The sequence below is a fragment of the Nuphar pumila genome, chromosome 9 (assembly GCF_984573655.1).
Source record: "Nuphar pumila chromosome 9, dmNupPumi1.hap1.1, whole genome shotgun sequence".
Lineage (NCBI taxonomy): Eukaryota > Viridiplantae > Streptophyta > Magnoliopsida > Nymphaeales > Nymphaeaceae > Nuphar > Nuphar pumila.
The window spans coordinates 114,126,632-114,152,377 of record NC_143257.1 but is presented as its reverse complement, the minus strand read 5'-3'; the positions used below and the strand labels follow the sequence as shown (position 1 = coordinate 114,152,377).

The following is a 25,746-nucleotide window of genomic DNA, read 5'->3' as shown; positions in this document are numbered from 1 at the left end:
ATGCTTAAATTTTTTGATTGTGAGACTGAAGGTTTAATTGCATCCTATTTTTAATACATATATGTTTACTATATGTTGTCATTTTTGTGGGACTCAGACTCTACATCTGTTCTTATTCATAATTATGATCTGGTACTAAGTGTGATTCCTTATGGCTTTTGGCTTTGACTGAGAATTTCTTTTTTTTGGCCACTATTCTGTTTTTAATGAAACATTGGATGTCTTTTCACTAGTTCCTTTGTTAAGAAATGTTCAAATTCTCGTGGCTTCCAAGGTATAATTGTGGATCTTTCTGATATGCTCATAGTCCTGGCAATGAAGTTGTATTGCTAGGAGGTTTTTGCTTTTCCGAAGTTAAGATATTTCATTATAGGTGACCTCTCTCTCTCTATATATATATATCTTGCCTCTGTGTTTTGTGTCATCTATAGCTCATTTGCCTGTCGTGTTCAAGTTTCCTGCAGCATAGGATAAAAAAGGGGTGGAAAAACAAATCTGATAACATTAAATAAAAAGTGTACATCATCTAAGTGTTGAAAAAATAAAGGAATTGTTCTTGGTGCCTGTTATAGTTCAGGTGCATTCTACTTCACTTGTACCTGCTGAAAGATTAATATTTTACTAGGATTGATTGATGTTACTTGGATGTTTTCTATGCAAGTTAAGCTCATTGAAGTAACCACATTGGCATGAATGAAATAACCTCCAGGTTCTCCTCTCTTAACTAAGTGTGCTGCCTGTCAAGTCATTCAAAGACAACTCATGTAAAACTGCATGGTAACATAATAAGTGATCAGTGATCACACTGTTGCTATATATCTGTCAATCTTTTGTGCAAATAGGATTATGGATAAGCATGATTGGAGTATTTGCTTTGTGCCAACACTAACTTTCGCATGGAGATGTAGGTTCACTTCCAGTATGTCAAATTATTCTGTGTCCAAGTGATTTAGCATGTCGTACTTAATTTGGCCTAAGGCTAGGTTTGGGTTAGCTTATATGAATATATAATTTATGTTCCATTAAACTGATAGGTGCAAATATATGTTTGTGGAGAGACTCCTCAAGATACCTATGCTTTGTACTTGGAGCCTGCTATAGGAAGTGATGTGCTTGACGTGTTTGTTGATTGCCATTTCATGTCTCCTAAGACATGTCCCTTATGACTAAAAATTTCTCGTATCCCATTTCTCCATTTTTGAGTCCTTGTGTAAATGGTGTTAAGAGCTGAGGAACAACATGAGCTTTGCTGAAATCCCATTATGTTGTATACAAATTCACATAATTAGGGCAAACACTGTAACGACCCCAATTCATACCTTTTGAAAATGCGGAAATTTTTTTTCTTCTAAGAGTTGCGGAAAACTTCCCAGAGACCTGGGGTCCCTACAGTTCCAATTTCAGTTGGATAACCACACACTACAAACCAACTTACATTTATCATTCATAACCAACCAACTGAACTCTTTTATTAATGAATCAATAAAAGTCATATTTAATGTCAAAAGTGAAATAGCGAATTGCAGGAAATAAGAAAAACTAAAAGGAAATAACAGTAGAGCCCCTCTGTCCGTAAGTGAAGTAATCTAAAGCAAATGTGACCCTCGTGTCTCCTCAGAGCGAGTCAATTTCACTGATCACCTGTATCTGGGAAAAACCAATAAAATGAGAGGGTTAGAAATCTGAAGAATTCTGCGTACATATTTCCCTAATGAATCAAATAAGAAAAAGAGCATAAATAAGATCCATGTAATATTTTGAGGAATACGATTATAATCAATTCCTAAGTCAATTAACCATTCATGCATAATTAAACATTTAACAGGAGGGAACACGAAATATATAACATTGATCACAACTTAATCAATAAGGGAATTAAATGTAAAAGAGATCAACATCATACAATGATCAACATAAACAACCAAGTGAACAGGTAAACATGCATGAACTAATGCAAAGCAAGAATATGCATGATTTATGTACAATGCATGAACCATTTATTATCTTTCATTTAAGCTTTCTTCTTTCCATATGCATGTCCTATTAAATGCACACCATCTTTAAGTTCCTCTTTTTAATTTATCATTGCCCGCGGATACACCAAACATGTACAATCCCCGAGGTCAAGTAGGGTTCCCGGGGTAGCTTCACACACAATTTGTATTTTATTACCGGGTTCCAAACTTAGCCCTCGACCGATATCAGGAAACAGCACCATTCATCAGAACCTTGGAAAACAACATCCAAAGTCGGGGACACCAGGGAAAACAGCATCCACTGGCGCCACTTTCTTGGTATACCAAAACAAACTCACAGCTGTGACTAACACACCACTCCCGGGTAAAGTGGCGGATTCTCCCTAAAACCGTGGCCAGGAGAAGAACCTCAATATCGGGTTCAGGGGCAACAAAACGCACACGGAGTTTTTGTATCCTCACGGTTTCCCCTAAACCGCAATATCCAAGATTCCCATGCTAAAGCAGGGACATCAAGGAGAAAGTGAATTACACTGTTCTTTACTTTCTTTTATCTGGTTATTAATTCATTTCTTTTACATTTGCGAATTTACATGCAGAATTAATAACATAAGCTTGCACATCAGCATGCTAAGCTTTTCACGGGACCACATCCCGTGACAACATAGAACAGTGCGGTAAAACAACAAATCTCGCATTTGATTTGTTGCAATGCATCAAAGTAATTAAAACGGAGAACAACTAGTTCTCGAGGCTCACCCAGCCCCTGATGATCCAATTTGATCATCACTGCATTCATAAGCAAAAATCCTCAATCACATGTCACTATGCATTCTTTTCACATGCTTTCCCATGCGCATTCATGTATGCAAGTTGTGCATGAATCAATAATTTCATAAGCATAAGCATAAATTCACACCCCCACATTAAATGCATGTTTTCATGTCATGCACATACTCATGTCAAATACAAGAGTTCATTCATGAATTGTTCCAATTAAGACATACGAGTACTTATGCCAATACACATAAGTATAGCAATAAAAATTCAAGATTTGCACATGCCCACCAGATGTGTAACATTGCATTTGAAATTTGATCACGCATAGTTATTCAAGGCGAATTCCAATTCTAACGTGCACATATCCAAAGCATTCATAACAGGAAAAATCTGGGAATTTAGTACACTAAACTGAACTTTCATCAACATATGACAACATATTTAATGTATACAAATCTTAAGATTAGATCCACATAATCCCGTACATTATCCACATCAAAAATTCCTTTGAAATGTGTAACCAGTATGAATCTATATTCAACACATGCAAAAAAGGAAACTCCGATCCACGTCCCTACACAAGGTAACAGTGCACTAGCCGGTTTTACCAGGAAATAAAACAAGAGGTTAAATTCCCAGTTTTTACACTATGATCAGATCATGCTTAACCACAATAAAGTATGGCAGCAAAACAAATTTTGGTACAGAAATTTCTAATAACATTGATATGGTCTATACAAACAATTTGTATGAGAAATCTAGGAAAAATGGTACAATAACTAAAGTAGCTATTTGGCATTTAATTTCACCAAGCACAACACTCAAAAGATCACTTTATGCCTTAAATTAGTTTACAAGTGAAAAGGTTTGTATTCCCTTTCACGAATAAGATAAAGGAATTTTGAATACAAATTTCCTCAAATAACAAGCATGTAAAGATAATCGTACAAGTGATAAGCCCTTTATTCACCTTATAATATGTTTATAAGTCATCTGGTACAGTCATAAACAAACTTTCAGTTTTAGATATTTTCGAAAAATAAATACATGTGAAACAAGTTTAAGTTTGTATACAGTGAGTCTTTCAAGTATTTGGTATTCCTATATATGCTTTCTCAATTTAATGTTAACACAGTTCTAGGTAATAAAATTTTGTTTGGAGTAGAAACGACCTACACAGAAAATTACATTCTTGACATGCATTGAAAAACACACAGTTAAGGAAATTTGGAATTTAGGAAACACACCACATGTATCTAAAAGAATCGAACAAGTGGCCCAGCCAAAACTGGGTCTAGCACACAGCCAGACTCACCCAGCCGACCCAGTGGCTGGGTCTAGGACACAGCCCAGCCGACTTAATACCTGGGCCCTATTCCTAAAAATTTATCGACTCTTTTTTTTTTTCTATTATTGCTGACAGCATACCAAAATCAAAAAAGAAATTTGCAGAACAGCAGGTATGCTCGCATAACTCAAACATACTCAGGTTTATAAAGTTTCTAACTTACGTTCGCCTATATTTTTGGCTTTATTTCCAGATTTACAAGCATTAAGAATCCCTAATATGGGTTTTTCATAAGGATCAGAACTACTAGCCTGCACATACATAAGAAAGTTAATTCATTTTTATTTTTATGGATCAACCTTCTGTTTTAATGTAAAAACACCACTACACGAGTATTATTCCGCAATAGCATAAAAAAAACATGAATACACATGGATTTCATCCATGGATCCTAGAATAAACGCTCGGATTTACTTACCCACATGCTTCCATCCTAAAATACTTCATGGAAATCGAATCCATGTTCGTTTTCCTCACTTAACCCAAAAGAAAAACCCGTACCTTTTTAAGTTTTTCCGGCGATAGGAGGCTGGAGGCACGTATGCACGATCGGCTAGGGCTGCTCCTTGCTGCTGCCGTGACGGGGAGCTCGCTGGAAGTCGGCAATGGTGGATGTGGACTGCCGCAGCTCGCCGGCAACCTCCTCTCACCCAACTCGACAGAGAGAGATAGAGGGAGAGAGAGATCGAGGGAGAGAGAGATGAGGGAAGGGAGAAACGAGGGAGACGAGGGAAGAGACCCCCTCTCCACTCCCTTTTATCGGTAGATTCCCCCCCCTTTCCAGCCGAGATGGGTGGGGATCGGTTACGCCAGCCGACCCCCCCCTTCCTTCCTTTCCTCTTTAGAAACAGCAGAATCGTGCCCTAGGCACGATTCTTGCCCTTACCCATTTTTTTTAAAGACTGCAGCCCGATATAGGGTTTTAAAAACCCTATCGGGTTATGGATCCGGGTCGGGTCCGACTCGGGTCCAAAAGCTTTCCTACATTTAAATTAACTTTTATTATTTATTATTTTTTTTGTTACCTACCTGCCACAGGGGACATGACTCGGGTCCGAACCCAGGACCCGGTGCATGTTCACCTGATTAGTAGGGTCCACAAGTTTGGACCCGCAACCCATTGCGAAGTGGATCCATAGGCTGGGTCCAAATGGATCCAACTATGGATCCCTTACATATTCTTATAAATCTTTGTATTAATTTAAATAAATTACATATATATATATATATCAAATATGATATACTTTACATATGGATCCTGGATCCGAAAGGTGGATCCCAGGCCCATAACACAAAAGTTTTAAAAATCGTGGTTATTACAAACACCATTAGAGAGAGAAGAGAGAGAGGAAAAAACACTATGTGCCTTATTAAAGAGCAAATAGAAGGATACAACAATATATGAAAGCCGACCCATTCGGCTCACTAAAAGACAAAAAGCATAAACTCTGCAACAACCAATGGATAGATACAATAATACCCCTATAACCAATAATATGTACAAGGGCAGCACACATAACAATGATACACATATTACATTTCTTAACACTCCCCCTCAAGCTTGGGATAATGTGAACACAATCATTCCAAGTGTGAAGAGGAATGGCTGAAAAGTCTTTAGTCGCGAGCTTTTGGTAAAAGAATATGCAATCTGACTAACAGCTGCTTGAGGAATTTTTAGGAAAATCATCAGTTCATTGCTTCAGTGGGGCGTCATGACTAACAGCTGCTTCTACAATTAATAGAGGACATTTTTTTTCTGATCATATTGTAAAAAATACACTTTATTTTGGATTTTGGAAAATTTGTTTTCCTTTCTTTCTCAATATGTGGAATAGATTTATATCATCTAATTATTATTGTCTAGATGCTGCCAAGGGAATTTTCTGTTCTTTAGTTTTTTTTCTTGTAGTATGCTCTCTTTAGTTTATGTCATCTCTTCATTGCAATCTTTAAAAATCATGTACATCAAGCTTTATGTTTTCTCCCTGAACCTTTTTGCAGGATTTTCAACCATATACAGGAAACTTCAACAACTATTGCCTATTATCATCAATTATTGGAAGGAGTGCATTCAGTTGATCAGCTCAGAGCTCAAAACTGATGGAAAAACTTTTGATTGCTTGCTTTTAATATTGCAAAGTATAAGCTTTTCAGTCAAGTTGGTTGTAGTAGATGAGACATGTATGGAAGAACCACTTCCATCTTTAGATAAGGGAGCTGCTAGAAAAAGTTATACCCTGCCTGAGTTATTGGAAGAAGTACTTGGGCCCTGTTTTTCAACAATGAAGGTCTGCAGTAATTTTGTGCTTTGTAATTTTATTATTGACATCATATTTTAACCTTTTAGAAATTCATTTTGTAAGATGGTCTACCCTTGCTTTCCATTCCAAGCACATATGTTATGTCCCATGAGCCCTAATGGTATTAATCCCCATGTTTTTCTCTATCATTTTTCAAGCAATTATGATGGGATTGTATTTTACAATACCATCAGGATACTAAACTATTATGCATTTTCTTGATAAAAAGCTATTTAGTTCTTGTTATAGGTAAAAGTTTGAAGACATCTAAAATCGCTTCCCTGGCATATAATTGGATAAAGAACAATACTTAAGCCTGATGCCTTGGAGCTAGGTTTTGAGGCTCTACTGTTATGTGCTTGGTGTGTGAGAGAGAGAACTCTTAAACTTACATGCTTCATCTTAGGAAGCATTCTCAAACAATGGACTTCTCTGCAGCATTTTTCAAAAATATCTGCTGTTTCATACATTAAGAAGGCATGCTTTTCAGCTCTGTGCTTAACATGGTTGTTGATCCATACTATCATTGTTAGTCATTATAAAACCATTATAAAACATTTTCTGGAATTTGAGGTTAAAACATGTCTAAAACCTGTTACATGCACATGTTTGCAGACACCCACCCATCCACCCAAGGCACAAAAAGAATAAATCATTATTTCTAAATGCTGATTTATGTGAATCATCAAGTAATTTTTTATTGCACAATAAGCAATTTTTCAATTAAGGAACCTTTTTTAACATTGTACATCAAAGTTGTTACATTTTGCACTTCACAACCTTTCTGTTTGTCTTTGAAATTCAAAGTTATATTTACGTTTATGCAACTTTAGTCTGTGAAAGGTCAACTTGCTTCTAAAGGAGATGAGAGTACATAAGTGACAATCAATAAGGCCTGCACTCTTGTCACAACATGGAGAACATGCAGTCATTAATGATGGTGTCTGCTTTCTGTCATGATAAAGGAGGGCTTTTGGTAGTGTTAGCACATTTTCTTCTTTTCTCTATAGAAGCGTTTTTTGTTGCTACATTCTGTTTTATGTAATATTTAACATAAATACTCTCCCTGTTTTATCTTCAAGTGTTGCTGTGTAGTTACTCATTGTATATAATCCTTGCAGGATGGTGAGCAGGAATTCATTCTAAAAGCTGGAATCACTGAAATTTTTTTGCAACTAAATAAATGGATCAACTTACATTGTGACTCATCAGATGCTTTTCTTGGTTTTATTGAAAATGCATTGCATGGAAAGGTATTGCTTTTATATAAATATCTTTCACAACAAAACAGATACTTGGTTGTGATTTTGTTTTTGCAGCAACTAATTATTGTTCATATTTGTTAACATGTTAATTTTTTATTGCTTGTTTTTGTAAAGAAAGTAAATTTTATTATCATGCATGCATTTAGCAATGTTATATCCCTTTGTTGGCAACTCTATGGGAAGCTTGTGCAATTCCTCTTAAGAGATAATGAGATTGAACTACAAATTTCTATGGAGTGGTTGTTTTCTGTCAAAAAGAAAAAGGAGTGGCTGAACTATTGCATGTGCCTTTTGTAAAAGTTGGTTAGCCACTATGTCACATAGGTGCGGGTGCAGATGCAGTGATGCGGCACTTTAAAAAAACTTGGGTGCAGGGGTGCGGGGAGGATATATATATATATATAAAATAAATTTTAACAGTTTTAAGTTAACACTACGTGTATGTGTGTGCATTTATGTATTTATATATATAATATAAATAAAACTGGACTTGATTAGGGTTAACTGAATCTAATTTTGGATAGAAATGAACCTCAATGTGGTTGACTTCACTTGACACAAAGGATACCGTATCCAAGTGTCACACCCGCATGGGTGCGGGTGCGACGCAGGTGCGGTGCCCTGTTAGAAGAGTCCGTATTACATAGGTTAGACATAAATGTATCGTAGAGGTTTGCCCAAATAAGATATTTCACATTGATATGACTGTAAATATGGGGCTACATCATTTTTATGTGGTTCTCCAATACGACTTAGTATGCAAGGGGATGTGGTATGGGAATACAAATGAAGTATCCATGTGACAAAGCAGAAAAGTAAGCTAAACTGAAGTTAGCAAATAGTGTTGTCAAAGATATCAACATCCAGTTTAGAAAATTGCAGAAGTCGATATAACAGACTAATTCAGTTTCACTTTAATAAGACCTCTAGTTTACTTACGGTATTCCTTCAAAATGGCCCCTCCTACACTTGGGAAATTGGAGTTGGTAATTCTACACATAATCAACAGCAATCCAGTTATAAGGAATGTAGAACTGTTTATTCCAGCATTGATGATAAAATGATGCTGGTGTATAGAAAAAAAGGAATGAACTTTCGGTGAGGGAAACTATAATACTCCTAAAGTGTGATGTACCTGTTAAGAGTAATGTATTCTTTTATATATATATATATACATACATACATATATGTATATTGTTCTTTTTATACATATACATACTCATGTATATAGTATATTATATACATATATGCTCAAAGTATATATATATATATATATATATATATATATATATATATATATATATATTGGGGACTAAGTCAAACATGTTGACTTAGTCCCAACGGCTAAAAATTCTCTCTGTTGGGACCTAGTCAAACTTGTTTGACTAGCTCCCAATGGCTAGAAATCTAGCCATTGGGAGGCTCCTCCCTTTGGCTCCCTCTCCTTCTCTCTACTACTTATTCCTCTCATTTTCTCTATAAAAGGGTGTGATTGTGTGCCTTTATAAAGTGAGAGAGTGATGGGTGGTATTAGGTATTTTATGTGTATTTTGGGAGCTATGTAGTGAGAAACTTATGTAATTTTTTCTTTTATATCTCTAGTGTCCATTATGACTAAAGTTATTCAATGTAATTTTCCTTTGTCCATTATGAATAAAATTGTTCATTCACTTTTTTATGTAACCTTTTTAGCTCTCATATTTTTATCAAAATGTTTTATGTTCTTAGAGACCATTATGGAGTACGTTGAGATCCGTACCATTTCATGACATGGTATCAAAGCCTTGGCATCATGGTCTTAGAAGTGATTCGTATTTATGAATGGTATGGACTCAAGGATTTCACATTTCGGTATTGATATTTGTCTTTCTACCTTTATATGTATGGTAGGTGTTTTTTCTAAATGGGTAATGTTAATATTACATGTTTTCTTTTGAAATTGGAATAGATAGAGATTGTTATCTTTTGATATATGAAATATATGTTTTTGAATTATAATATATAGTGAAAAACTATATTTTTGCAAAAGTATGCGATTTCTTAAAATCTTATGTGTTCATATTTTGCAAAATATTGAATTTCATGTTTGAATGTTCCTTGGTGTATATGTATACATGGACAACCTTGGGATTGTTAATATATTTTGATGTTTTTTTAGGTTATTTTTAATTATGAGTCCAAGATATTATGTTCTCATAGAGATCTTTTCTGTTATCATATGACTGTGTTATTTCATGTATGTGTGAGTGATATGGCTCTATCATTCTACAACCTATTAAGAGTATATTCAAAATTAATGACTTGTGAAATCTCTTGGTATATGCCTTCTTGCATAAATTGATCAATAAAATATTATTTTATTCCTTATGTTTTTGCCCCTTTAGTGGGTGTTTGTGTGTAAGCCCATTTTGTGGCTTGTGTATTCCTTTGGTGAAACTCTTTGAGTGTCCACTCTTGTTGTTGCAGTAAATATATTTTGTAGGACTTTGTTTCCTTAGATGGTATATGTCTCAAGTAATTTTTATGAGTACTAAGCATGACTTATACTCAAATGCATATTTTAAAATATTAAATATGTTTTTCTTAGTGGATTATTGTGCTTATGCTTCCTCTTGAGCATTGTTAAAACATATTTTTTCTTTTTAGTCCTTAGTGGATTTATGTGTTTTTTGTCCATTGGTGATTTATTGATTCGGAAACTTGTGCACTCTTGCAATTCCTGGTGGTTTCTCTCTCTTTGATATTTTTCTTAGAAATTTCATATTTGTTGTATGATGTATATGGGTTCATGATTAGAGATCGTTATGTATGTTATTTCTATATGTAGATCTTTATGAATTTCTACATGTTTGCTTTCAATTGTCTCATAGTAGACTTATGATTTGTCTCTAACCTCTTATCAAATATGCTCTTGTCTCTTTAATGGGACTTATTGACCTTTTGTATGTGATGCGCTTAGTGCACTTGTTTATTGTTGGTAGATTTATGATCTTTTCTCTACGAAGAGTGCCTATATTGAGCACGACTCGTTAAAATTTGTGAAAATTGTCATAAGATATCATGTATTGCATAGAATTGCGTCAATTGAAATATCATTGTGTATATGATTGCACAAATTTTTATGCTAAGGTTTTTACCTATATTGGATTTGAAACTTGTCTTTTCAAATCGGATATTTGATATGAACTCACCTATTTGGAAAATGACTTATGCGAGTATGTATTGTCTTTTTATGACATCTGGATTGTCCATCACAAAATTTTATATGGTGAATAATTTCTCTTGGCCTTGTTGTTGGGTTAGGGTTAGCCGTTGAGGTGAGTTATGTGTGATAACCAAAGTTTATGTGTGTCGTGTTGACACCAGTCTTGGATCTGATTGATAGTTGATTGACCTCTGAATTCATATATGCTTTTGTTGATTCAAAGATGTTTGTTGGGAAAGTTGTATGCACCTTATTTTATGTCAGTTTAGATTGTCAACTTATGGTTTGACTCTAACTAACAGTTGTTTGATCTCTGGATCTGTGAGTATGTGTCACTCATTTGTTGTATGACCATTATTATTATGGATGCTTATAACTCTGTTTATCTGTGATTGCTATCTATTTTTGAATACATGGTGTTTCGAAAGATGGTTAAAATTAATATTCTTATTGATAACATTAGTGTGTTTCTATTAGAAGCTTTCTTACCTCGAGTGTCTTCTCCTTTTTATGCCTCTTATCTAAGTGTCATTGTATATAGATAAGAGATGTTTGTTCACACCTTCGTGTGTGTTTGTAGCGCATTGAGATTATACTCTTGATCTTGTTGCTGATACACTTACTTTTTTAGTGTTATTATATGTAAACAAAAAATGTTTATTCAACCTTCGTGTGTGATTTTAGCCCATCGTTAGCTTTGTGATTATGCTCTTGTTCTAATCTAGAGATGTTTATACACACCTTCGTGTGTGTTTTTGGCCTTTTAGTGACATTATGTCTGTGCTTTTGTTTTAGTCGCTGATACACTTGATTTTTGAGATTTAGAGGTCTAGTGAGGTGATTGCTTGTGATGGTCAAACTAATGTTTTAATTTGCAAAATTCATTCATATGGTGTATGAGAATTTTAAAATCTCTTTGTAATTTTTTCTGAACTCATTTGTTCTTTTATAAGAACCGGTTGTTGAAATATTTTCATGCATTTTGCATTGTATATGCCTTAGTTGCGTGAGTTATTCCATGATTAATTGTCTTGCATAATTTGCATAAGGTTATGTTTTTTTAAGCATATATTCAATAAACAAATATATATTTTTTGCTTGGGTTGCCCTTTGTTAGCCCTTAGTATTGTCCCATAGTGGACTTGTGCTTATGCACTTTTATGCTTGTATTGTGCCTTCGCGTCTTTGTGTTGTCCATGCTTGGACTTGTAAGTGCTTTTGCACTTTGCTTTTGTAATTCTGCATATTTCTTTACATGCTTTTCTAAGCATTTTATTAGTGAAATCTCTTATGTGTATGCACATAGTAGCTATTGTGTGTATTTAACACTTGATATTATCTTTTGAAAAATTAATGTTTCTTTAACACTCTTATCTTTTATGTCTTTCCTTGTGTAAAACTATCTTGTGTTTTTAACTCTTTTATGAGTTATTTATTTAATGATCATGTCTTTTATGTGATAAATATATGAATATTCACTTTAAATAATGTTTGTTCTCATGAATGATTAAAAGTGATAAAAGGTTTATCGCATGACTTGTTCACGTTAAATGATGTTAAATTAATTTATATACTGTATGTGTGCTTTGACCATCCTCTTTCCATAATATATAGCTAATATAATTATCCTTTGAAATCTTCTTAAGATATACTTTTGTATAGTTGGATGTTTTTGTTAGCACTATTTACATGTTTCCAAGAATTGATGATAATTAAAGATTTCCTGTGTAATAGAGCATATGATGGAGCACCTCCTAATGAAAGCAACGAATGAAAGAAATTGAAGAAGACAAATGATGATATCTTGTGTAATGAGTTACTTATTTGTATTTGCAAACTTACTGTAAGTTTGAGGAGGGGTGTTAAGAGTAATATATTCTTTTATATATATATATACATACATATATACATATGTATGTATATTGTTTTTTTATACATATACATATGTATATAGTATATTATATGCGTATATGCTTAAAATATATGTATATATATGTTGTTTTCTTTCAGCCCTAGGTTCGATTTCAAGGAGAGAGAGAGAGAGAGAGAGAGAGAGAGAGAGAGAGAGAGAGAGAGAGAGAGAGAGAGAGAGAGAGAGATTCATTAACCCTAATCACCTATTTAAAGAGGTGATTAGGTGTAACACAATTACAAGTAGGCATACATAATTATGCTTAATTACGTATGACCACCTCAAGACATATGAATATTACTTTTAACACTCCCCCTCAAGCTGGAGCATATATATCTATCATGCTCAGCTTGCTGCAACATCTTCAGAAACCTGCACTTGCAAGAGGCTTGGTGAAGACGTCTGCAACTTGGTCTTCAGATGTCACATGACTAGTAGAAATATGCCCCGCCTGCACTAAGTCACGTATATAGTGACAATCAACTTCAATGTGTTTCGTTCTCTCATGAAAAACAGGATTGTTAGCTATATGGGTAGCTGCTCGATTATCACACATCATCAACATTGGGGATGAAATCAACACTTGTAGATCTTTTAGAATGGACCTAACCCACATCATTTCAGCAGCAGTTTGAGCCATAGCTCTATATTCTGATTCAGCACTGGAACGAGCTACCATAATTTGTTTCTTACTTCTCCAAGTAATTAAGTTTCCTCCGACAAACACGCAGAACCCTATGGTGGACTTTCTATCATCGATAGCCCCTGCATAGTCTGCATCTGAGTATGCAATTATATCAAGGTTGGAGCCTTGTTCATATAGCAATCCCTTTCCAGGAGAGGATTTCAAATACCTGAGAATCATCATAGCTGCTTGCCAATGCACTCAAGTAGGTTTGTCCATGAATCGGCTTATCTTACTCACTGCTAATGAGATATCTGGCCGTGTTACAGTGACATATAAAAGTTTGCCAACCAGGGATCTAAAACTTCCACTGTCAATAGGTTCTGCTTCTTCATCATACATATGCAGTTTAGGATCCATTGGTATATTGGCTGGTTTGGCGCCTAACATCCCTGTTTCCTGCAGTAGATCAAGTACATACTTTCTTTGTGATAGGACTAACCCCTCACTGTTTTTGGCCGCTTCTATGCCCAAGAAATATCTAAGAGAACCGAGATCTTTTGTGACAAAATGCTTCTGAAGATGAATCTTTGTGTCTGAGATATCCTTTGCACTACTCCCTGTAAGAATAATATCATCTACATATACAACCATAACCACAATACCAACGAAGGTTTTCTTGCTAAACAAGGAGTGATCTGAAGATGACCTGTTGAAGCCAAATGCAGACATAATTTCAAATAACTTCTGAAACCATACACGTGGACTTTGTTTGAGACCGTATATAACTTTCTTTAGTTTGCACACCTTGCTACACTCCCCCTGAACCTCAAACTCGGGAGATTGCTGCATGTACACTGTCTCATATAGATCTCCAGGCGTTTTTCACATCTAACTGACATAAACTCCATCCATAATGGACAACTACAAATATGACCAACCGAATAGTCCCAAGACGGGCTACTGGAGAAAAGGTCTCAAAAAAGTCAACTCCATATGTTTGAGTATACCCTTTAGCGACCAACCGGGCCTTGTACCTTTCAATTGAGCCATTCGAGTTGTACTTAATGGTGTAGACCCACTTACATCCAACGATATCTGCATCAGTGGGAGGAACAACCAAATCCCATGTGTCACATGAGAGCAAGGCATCCATCTCGACCTGCATTGCCTGCTTCCACTTAGGATCTAATAATGCTTGTTGATGATTAAGTGGGACAAAAGTGGCAGATAAAGCAGAGATAAAATTCCTCATGTGAACCCCAAGTCGTGCCTCAGTAACAAACTTGGAGATAGGATGTAATGTGCATTGCCTTTTACCTTTTCTGAGAGCAATAGGTCTGTCATCATCAACATTAGACATTGTAATATTTTCAGGAGAACTCACTTCTGAAGAAGGCGATGGTGTAGGTGCTGATTCAGGTGGTGATCTGCGAGTGTACACCAGAGGAGGATCCTGGTATCGAGCAAATGTGGGAGACTGAGAATGAGAGATAGACTTAGAAAATGACTCCAAAGGAAGAGGAGGAATGGGAAGAGGCAGGGTATCACCGTGTTCAACATGCAGTCTGGATGCAGTGGTAAAAAAATAAGGAACATATTCAAAGAAAGATACATCTGCACTAACATACTCTCGCCGAGAGATGGGATCATAGCAACGGTAGCCTTTTTGATTTTTCGGATATCCAAGAAATACACACTTGATAGCTTGGGCAGACAATTTATCACGGTTAGGTCCAAGTTTATGAACAAAAGAAACACATTCAAATACTTTGGGAGCAATTGGGAACAAAGGAGCATTAGGATAGAGAACGTGCAAGGGAATTTGTTCTTCCAAAGATGAAGATGGCATACGATTAATGAGATAACAAGTGGTGAGAACAACGTCCCTCCAGTATGAGGGTGGCATATTTGATTGCAACATAAGGGTGCGAGCTACATCTAGAAGATGCCTATGTTTTCTTTCAGCAACGCCATTTTGCTGAGATGTATGGGCACAAGTAATTTGAGGACGAATGCCACAACTTCGATAGAATTGTAACAATTCATTGGATTTGAACTCAAGAGCATTATCTGTGCGGATAATCTTGACGAGAGACTGAAACTGAGTCTTTATTTCAATAATTAAAGATATAAGAATGGAGGCAACCTCAGGCCTTTTTTTTATTAAGAAAACCCATGATAATCTGGAAAAATCATCAACAATAACTAAGTAATAACGACACTGAGACCGACTAGGAACTCTACTAGGTCCCCATACATCAACATGCAAAATCTCAAACATTGTTTGACTCGATGGACTTTGACGAGAAGGAAAGGAGCTTCTGTGATGTTTGCCCAATTGACAGACATCACACTTGAATGAATCAGATGGAGAAATCTGAGGAATAAGTCTACGAAGCTTTGGCAAAGGAACATGACCAAGACGGAGATGCCACTGATAGGTACTGGAAGATGGCTCAGACACAGAATTCATGGATCCAACCGGCTGATGTAGATAATAGACACCACTCTCCTCATGGCCTCCACTAATCTGCTTCCCCGTCAGTAAGTCCTGAAAAATGCAACACACAGGATCAAATATCACCCTACAATTATTCTCCTTAGCAATACGACTAACAGATAGTAAGTTCTGAGGAAATGAAGGAGCATGAAGGACATTAGTCAATTGAAGTGTGGGGGATATAGGAATGTTCCCTTGGCCTACAACAGGAGAAGATCTCCCATCAGCAAGTATAACATTGCGAGGTTCTGCAATAGGATGTAGCTTAGAAAAATTATGGGAAATCCCACACAAATGTCTAGAGGCACCAGAATCAATAATCCATCTACTACCTTGATAACTCAGGCTATCACCTGTAGAGCATGCCACATCCGCAACAGGCATAGGGGCACTCAAACTGAGAAGCTGGTGAGACATCAGTTCATTATACTCTGCACGACTGAGAATAACCGAATCACTGGAGGAGGTAGTGTGGTTCTCTGCCTCGAGATTAACAACTTGAGCCTTGGATGCATTCAGTTTAGGTGATGGAATAGGAGGTCAACCAGTCTTATCCCAGCACCTATCTTCAAGATGTCCAATTTTACCACAATATGTACATTGAGGTCTTCCTCTACCTCCAGTGCTACGACCTCGACCTCTTCCTCGAAAACTCAAGAAAGTACCTCTTCCACGACTTGAGGTGATTGCTAGGGCAGATGCCTGTGATTCAGAATGAGTTTGAGGAAGAGTGATGGCAAGCCTACTCAGGCGATTATAGGACTCTGCTAGAGTAGGAACATCAGAACTTGTTAGCATTTGGACTTTGGCAACCGAGAATTCCGATGACAACCCTGTAAGAAAACGAGCAACCATAGTATGCTCCTGATGGATCTTCTGTTTGGTGCAGCATAAGGGTCTGTGTGCATTTAGCCTTTCAAAAGCAGATTTAACTGAGGCATAGTATTGCGCTAAAGTCTGATCTCCTTGTTGCAACTGATAAATCTCCTGCTCAACTTGTAGAATACGACTCACATTAGTTTCATGAGAATATGTATCACGGAGATTGTACCACATTTGTTTAGCTGAGGTGTAATAAATCAGTCCATCAGCTATATGTGGTTGTATACTGTTCATTATCCATGACATCACGATGTCATTGTCTTCATCCCAGGTGGCATATTTTCCTATTCTTTCAGTGGGCTCCAATTCCAACAAGACATGCTTTTTCCGATAACCGGAAATAGACATTATGAAGGTGCGAGACCACCTCGCATAATTTGAATCATCTAGCTTAACTGAACATCCATATGAAAATGGATTTGCAAAGGCCTTATATTCACCAATGGCTTCTCCTTTTTGATGATTATCTAAAGCACGTGACTCAGCCATGTAAAATTTTTCACCCGGGGCAACCAAAAAAAATTTAGCCAACCAACTATTTATGTGAAACAATAATCTCCTGCATACTTTGTTTCAGATCAGAATAGTGATCAGATCACTATCACGACACCAAAGGTTACACAACGACTATCAACTTGAGATTGAAAACAACTACCATTTAATCTTCCAAAGCAAAGATCTGTTCCCAGACATTCAACAGTGACTGTCCCTATTTTTAAATCTGATCGCCGACTGCAATATTTCAACTGCATCCATTAAAAATAATTCTAAACCCAAGACGATATCAAAACGATCTAACCTTGATCTATAAAATTTTTGGTCCAGTCGATGTCTTCAGACGCAATCTACAATCAGCAGTTGCAGCGTCTTCAACCCACAATCAGTTCACGATTTCAGCAGCTTCTCCACGATCAACACCATTACACGATCACGATCGGTAAGTGGCCTCCACGCCAGCAAAAAAAAACACGATCACAGTTTCAACAACTTCTCCACGATCAACACCAGCACACGATCACGATAGGTAAGTGACCTCCTAAAAAAAAAACACGATCACGACAACGCAGTTTTTGTTTTTGTTTTTTTTTTCTTCAACAACGTCGCCCCATCTACGACATCCAATCCTTCTTCACGTTCAGCGGCAGCAGCGTCATCCCAGAAGGGAGACCCGCTCTGATACCATGTTGTTTTCTTTCAGCCCTAGGTTCGATTTCAAGGAGTAGAGAGAGAGAGAGAGAGAGAGAGAGAGAGAGAGAGAGAGAGAGAGAGAGAGATTGATTCATTAACCCTAATCACCTATTTAAAGAGGTGATTAGGTGTAACACAATTACAAGTAGGCATACGTAATTATGCTTAATTACGTATGACCACCTCAAGACATATGAATATTACTTTTAACAATATATATTTATATACATATTATATGTATATATATATTTATAATATCTATATAGATATTGGGGACTAAGTCCCAAAGCTAGTCAAACCTGTTTGACTAGCTCCCAATGGCTAGAAATCTAGCTGTTGGGAGGTTCCTCCCTTTGGCTCCCTCTCCTTCTCTCCACTACTTCCTCTCATTTTCTCTATAAAAGGGCGACTGTGTGCCTTTGTAAAGTGAGAGAGTGATGGGTAGTATTAGGTATTTTATGTGTGTTTTGAGAGTTATATAGTGAGGAACTTATATAATTTTTCCTTTTATATCTCGTGTCCATTACAATTAGAGTTATTCAATGTAATTTTTCTTTGTCCATTATGAATACAATTGTTTATTCACTTTTTCATGTAACCTTTTTAGCTCTTATGTTTTTATCAAAATGTTTTATGTTTTTGGAAACCATTATGGAGTGCATTGGGATTCGTGCCATTTCATGACAGTACCTTAGGTATGGAAAGACCAATCATAGATATGGGCATGGATCTAGCCAGAGTTTTAGTTTTGTTTATTTGTTTCCTTTGAAATGAGAAATCTCCGGATGTGAAAATCTTGGCATTTGTAAAAAAACCCACTTTTGGGGAAGTTTGGCCGATGGTCATTTATTCATGCAGCATGTGATGTAAAATTGTTCAGTAATGAGTGAATCCTAACTCAATGAATACGTAGCCACATTCTGAAAAGGTTAAAGGCTGTTGAATTCCTTATTGGAAGTTTGGATGTCTGATCATCCTTCCATGGAAGATAATATAATCTGGAGTCATGGCTTCATTATGATGAGAAGCTTTACATTATTTTCTCTTTGTCTCTTTAGAAAGCTTTTGATTAGCACGTCTGGATGATGGTAACATCATACAAACATGTTATTGCTTATTGGGCACTTCTAATTGGGAGACCAACTAGATGGGCACCATGGAAGGAGCATAATTCCTCTATAATACATTTGGGAATTACCTAATTTTTTATGCATGCTACAAATACAAAACAAACTTGAACGTGTCCACAAGGGCTTTATTCATATATTTCTTGGTTTTCAGGTTGTATGGAGGGGGCGTTAGTTTTCCTTAAACTCTCATAGTTGGTCTCTATGCAGTCAAAAGCAGTAGTCGGCGCCTAGGCGACAAATGTCTAAAAGGCTTAGTCGGGGCCTAGGCAGGACTAGACAGCCTACTCAGAACCCTAAAAAAAGATTAAGAAAATGCAAAATTTACAATAATATATATTTATATAAGGCTTAATAGAATCTATCCACACACACACACACACACATATATATGAAAAAGCATAGAATATATATTTATATATCTGAAAAAAAGAGTAGATATACATTTAAAAAAAATATAATTTGTATATAAATATATATGGAAAAACATTATATATATGTGGGAAAATATAAGGTGGTTCTGTACCATGTTACCGTATGGTGGTACACACTCTTTGTTTGTATGGATGTAGCCACCAAATGGTAGATCTAACTGTGCAAATGTTTTTACCATGGTTTATTTACTATGTTAGAAGGTTTTATCATGTCTAATACATCATAAGATCCTATTTTTGAGACAGTGAAAATCAATGGCTCACAATTAATGAAAATAAGGGTGTTTAAAAATGGTATAAAACATCATATTTCGGTCAACTTTAACACATGTAAATAGTAAATAGAACATGTTTAACATGATCCAAAGGTTAGATTTTGCATTTGAAGCTTAAATCTGTGTAAATCAAGTGTGTATATGGTGGTAAGGTACCACTGTAGAAGCACCCTATATGTATATATATACAGATAGTGAAAAAAAACAAAGACAAGTTCAGGCCTAGGCTGGGACTAGTCGGTGCCTAGTTGGACTAATCAGGACCTTTTAAGTTAAATGCCCTTGACTAGACACTGACCTGACGCCTAGGGAAACTAGGTGCCTAGTCGCCGATTTTGACTAAGCCATTCAATTTTCACTCTTATTTACATATTTCTTCCTTTAAACATTGATGAAAATGACTGCTCTTCATGCACTTGATCCAATTACGGTTTGTTTTTTTGGTAACTGACACCATTGGTACATTGTGCACGTAACCAAATGGCCTTCTCTTTGTCACACCTGTACCCTTGGGAGCCATTTAAATATAGAAGTTTTTCAAACAAATTGTATGTGTCAACATAAGGGCATGTTTGTCAACGTCTCATGAGATTTGGACTCATGCAAATGAGAGAAGGAATCTCATTGGCATTGGCTAAACAAACATCAAAAAATAAGTGATGAGAAACAGACTCTCATTTGCCTTTGCAAATGAGAGTTTTTTCCTCATTTACGTGAGAATCAGAATCACTAGGAACCTCTTGTGATTCTGATTCATGTCTCCAAATCAAATTTGATTTGGAGTCACATATGGCCCAGCAAACCAAGCATACCCTAATTTCAAGTGCACACTGTTTTGAGGAACAAGGCTGTTAGTCATTGCTCCTTGAGAATTGAACATAGTAAAATCATCATGCATTAGAACTAACGAAACATGGACCGACATTTGGACTTTTGAAGGCATAAATTAAATATAGATGCTTTAAAATGATTGGGCTTAGTCGAGAAAAGTCAGATTTGTACAGAAGTTGAATCTCTCTCTCTCTCTCTCTCTCTATATATATATATATATATATATATATATATATATATATATATATATATAGAGAGAGAGAGAGAGAGAGAGAGAGAGAGAGAGAGAGAGAGAGAGAGAGAGAGATGTGTATGTAGGCAGGTAATTCGGATGGTGGCCTTTCATGCACAGAATACACCAAGCTATAGGGAGTACATATTCTTGTATGTATTACCATTATTGTTTCTTCCATGTCCAATATTACATCCTAGGTCATTATGCAGGAATCCAAAGAGACAAAGAATATCACCACCGTATAACAAACAGCTTGAAAGTAGGTGTTAGAAATCTCCATGACCACAAACTGAGGACCAGTCAAAACTGATGGAATTTTAGGAACTATGAGGTGCATAAAAGATTATGAATGGTATCCAATCTGATATGTTTTACATAGAAGTCTTGATGAGGGTTTGGATTTGGTAGAAACAATCAGAGAATATTTCCCATGGTTTTTGCATTCTTGCCTTTTGTAAAAAGCTGCTAAACCAAGTTTAAATTTAGGCACAGTAAGAATGTACATTGCTAGTTGTTAACTTTGTGGATTAGGGTTGATGTGTAAAGGCATCTCTGTTTTTTACTGCAGATACTTTTGTTTCTCAACACTATAAAGCTTTTCTTCAAGTTGACATCCATTTGATGCTCGTTTTCTACTTGTTATATTTCCGTTTAAAGAATTTGTTATGCATGCTTCTGCTTCTTGGTTTCATTCTTTAGGCGGAGAACAGTTATTCCTATGGTTCCATTGAAAAGCTTGCTTCTATTTGATGCTCCTAATACTGCAAATAATATGAAATTTTCATTGTGATTTTGGATTTACTTGTAGATTGGTGGAAGCAGACAATCTTTCAAACTTGTAGAAAAGCATTTAATATCATGTATCCCATTCATTCCAGATCTTGTTAAAAAAGTCACACATGCTAGGAAGTGCAGACTTTTAGAGGTTTGTAAGCCCTCTCTTTTTTTTTCTTTTTATTTATTTGTTTTGTATTGCTACTTTCTATTTTCTTGTTGACCTACCAAATGCAATTGCTTTTTTGGAAGAGGGAGTAAATCCTTATGCCAATCATGGTCAGTCTCTAACATTCATGTGACATTTGTGGACTTCTATTATGTGGTCAAAAGAAACATCTCAGGAAGACCCTTAGGGCTATTGAGTTTATGGCAGTTGTAAATTCTACCATCCTCTTTCACATTGTTAGTGTTAAACTTGCTTTAATTGAATACCACATTGCGAGAGTGCAAAAATCTTCTTGTAGAAGGATGAAAACACTTTAATCCTTTGTGAAAGTCATCATAACCAGAAAACCTACAAATCTTTGCACGACGTGGAAATTTGTTGCGGCATGGTTTGTCTAAGTACACATAATAGACACATCCAAATCCTAAAAAAAAGTAATCTGATGGTTTCTCAAATAATAAGTGATATAAAGAACATACATCAAGATTTTTACCCAACATTCTGTTAATGAGAAACATGCACATGTGAAAGGCCTTAGTCCACAAATTATTGTGCAGTCTGTTTGAATGAAGTATGGTCAGGCAATCTCAACTATATGCCAATGTTTACTCTCTGATATCCCATTTTGTTGAAGCATGCACATGTAGATAAACTTGCAAAACCTGGAGAAGGAGGTGGTGGAAACAAGAGATTTCGATGCAAGCTCTGCGAAAGAGATTTTGTTGAGTCTTACAAAAGAGTGAAGGCTCATTTGTTGAAGATACCAGGACATGGCATTTCAGCTTGCAGAAAAGTTGATGAGGCAATGCGAAAACAATACAAGAAGAATATGAGAAGAGAAAGGCAATGACCGATTCTTGCGCAATTAGTGTGCCATTTGCAAGCCACCAAGAAGATGCTGAAAAAAAAGAAAAGTCAATGTAGGAGGTAGAGGAACAATACAAGCATCATTCAATACATATGGAAGAGAAGAATTTGATAGAAAAGTTGGGAGGTATTTTTATTCTAGTTCACTTCCATTTAATGCGGCTAAAAATCCTTATTGGAAGGATTTAGTAACATCCTTGACAAATTGTAATTTGAGTGGTCATGTGCCTCCAAGTTCAGAAAAAATATGAACCACACTTCTTGCAGAAGAGAGGGCAAATGTGAAGAGGTTGCTGGAGATTAAAAAATATTCATGAGAGCAAAATGGAGTTTCTATTGTGTCTGATGGATGAACAAATATTCAAAGGCGTCCATTAATCAATTTCATTGTTTGTTCGCTTAGTGGCCCAATATTCTTGAAAGCAGTTGATGCATCTGGGGAATATAAAATGCAGAGTATTTGAAGGGATTGTTTATAGAAGTGATAAAAGAAGTGAGTGATCAGAAAGTTGTACAAATCATTACAGAGAATGCTCCAGTTTGTAAAAGTGCAGCGTTGAGTTTGGAGAGAGTATCCTCATATTTTTTGGACTCCTTGTGTAGCACAGAGTTTAGATCTAGCCCTAAAGAGCATCTGCAACCCCAAAGAAGAAGAAAATTCACAAGCATATGCTTTATGTTCATGGATTGAAGATTTAGAAGGAAATGTTAAAAGCATTAAGAATTTTGTTGTTAACCACCATCGTGCTAATGCTATATTTAATAGGCATTTTGACTTGAAATTGTTGAAGGTCGCTGAAACACGTTTTGCGTCCATCATTGTGATGGTGAACAAGATTAAAAGAGTGAAGAATGCTTTGATTAACATGGTGACTGATGAAAATTGAACATTCTATCATGTTGATGATGATATCAAGGCTCAAGAAATAAAAAAATTCATTCTTGATGATAAGTTTTGGGAAATAGTGGTATACTTCATTCAATTTATGCAACCTATTTGGGAAATGTTAAGAGAAGTTGATCAGGATGAGCCCATGCTTCACAGAGTTTATGAAATGTGGGATAATATGATTGAAAAAATACAAGCTATAGTTTTCAAGCATGAAAAAAAAAATCCTGCATTGGATGATTCAGATTTTTTTAATCATATTCATTCAATTTTAGTTAGAAGATGAGATAAGAGCAACACTTCTTTGCATTGCATGACACATTCTCTTAATCCAAAATATTATGCAAATAAGTGGCGGGCTGGTGGTATTGGTCGTGTCCCTCCAAATTTAGACCCAGAGCTATCAAGACATAGAAATATGTGTATGCCAAGACTTTTTTCAGAAGCATATCTTCTACATCAAGTCACACAAGAGTTTGAAAAATTTTCATCTTTGAGATTATATGAACCAGCATTATTCGCGAGAGAAGAAGATAATATAGATCCTATCACATGGTGGTCAACATTTGGATCAGAAACACCTTTTCTCCAACGTCTTGCATTAAGATTGCTATCGCAACCTGCTAGCTCATCTTGTTGTGAAAGAAATTGGAGCACATATTCTCAAATCCACAATATGAAGAGAAACAAACTCACTAGCAAGCGTGCAGAGGATTTAGTATATGTTCATTCAAATCTTCGATTACTTTCGTGAACCCATGATGAATACATGTACTAATTTGCTCTCTTAGTTATTTGATTATTTCTTAGTTTTTCATTTAAATATACTTGTATTGTATTTAACATTTTCAAATTGGGTTTGTAACGCAGACAAGGAACATCCAAATTTTGGGATGTAAACCCAGAAGAGTGTGACTTCGAGGGAGAGCATGATTTCAACATAACAAACATGGATTTAGCTGAGCCCAGTATTCCTTCTAATGATGCATTTGATGATGAAGAAGAAAATTATTAACATCCATTACTTCATCAGGATATACTTTGGTATTTTATTTAGTTCTTTTATGCTTTACTTATTTGATTGATATTTAGGTTGATTTATGTAATTGCTTTACTTATTTGATTGATAATTTGATATTTAGGTTGATATACTGCATGCATGATGAATGATATTATGACAATGTTAACTGTTAAATGTTAACTGTTAAAACTTTAAAATTATATATATATATATTTACATTTTTGCCCCTGCCGCACCCTCGCACCCGAGTTTTTTGGAAGTGCCGCACCCGCACCCGCACCCGCACCCGCACCCATGTGACATAGTCGACAAGTTTAGAAACAAAAAAAATATTTTTAACAATACTGGGTGAGTGATAAACATTAGATAAAAGAAGTGAAGAATTGGTGAAGAATTGGGGAGTGGAAGAAAAATATTTTCAACATGGGATATAGGGTGGAGGGCACCATCTCTAGTTTTAATACTAAATTTACCATGATAAGGAATGGGTTGTGAAATCTTACCAACGTCACCTGTCACATGTGCAGCAGCCCCATAGTCAATGTACCAAGTCCCCTGCTCAGTTTGATTGAAACTTAACTCGGAAAGGGCAGAGATCAAGAGGTTCTTCACATTCTCTTTTTCATCCCTTGCTTGTCCTCTAGTGGAAGGCCTAGCACCACCAAATTTGCCTCTGTTTTGCGGATTATACCAGCAATTTGCCTTAATGTGCCCCTTTTTATTACACTGAAAACACGTTGGTATCTTTCTAGAAGATTGGTTAGCTGGGAATGAGTTGGGTGACATGCTAGGCGTGGGAAGTAATCCACGACCTCCTTGATTACCTCTTCCCTGTCCCCGTCCACTTCGAAAGCTTCCACAACCACATCCTGCCACCATGCCTGTGATAAGGACCTCATGATTGCTGGAATTGGAAGTCAACTCCTCACCTCTAATAGTAACTTCATACTGCAGGAGTTTCGCGCGCAAATCATCAAAGTTAGGCAATGAAGGAAGGCATAAAAGCTAGGTGACCAACATGTGACAGTCAGATCCAAGACCATTCAACGCCTGTTGAACTTTCTCTTTGTCCGGAATAACACATCACACCATCGCTAATTGGTTTGTGATGCTCTTGACTTTGTTCATGTATTTTGT

At 36.1% G+C, this 25,746-nt stretch overlaps 1 protein-coding gene across 4 annotated transcripts in view; it reads left to right on the top strand.

The window, feature by feature from the left end:
• Nucleotides 1–25,746, top strand: part of LOC149828940 (uncharacterized) — a 73,741-nt gene that overhangs the window by 28,936 nt on the left and 19,059 nt on the right. For all 4 annotated transcript variants that reach the window (XR_016434092.1, XM_090017007.1, XM_090017008.1 and 1 more), the window contains exons 9-11: nt 6,109–6,395; nt 7,529–7,660; nt 21,698–21,814. Coding sequence is in view for 3 of the 4 variants with exons in the window: in XM_090017007.1 (XP_089873133.1) it covers nt 6,109–6,395; nt 7,529–7,660; nt 21,698–21,814 (536 nt within the window). In the remaining variant the exon portion in view is untranslated. The remainder of the gene's footprint in view (nt 1–6,108; nt 6,396–7,528; nt 7,661–21,697; nt 21,815–25,746) is intronic.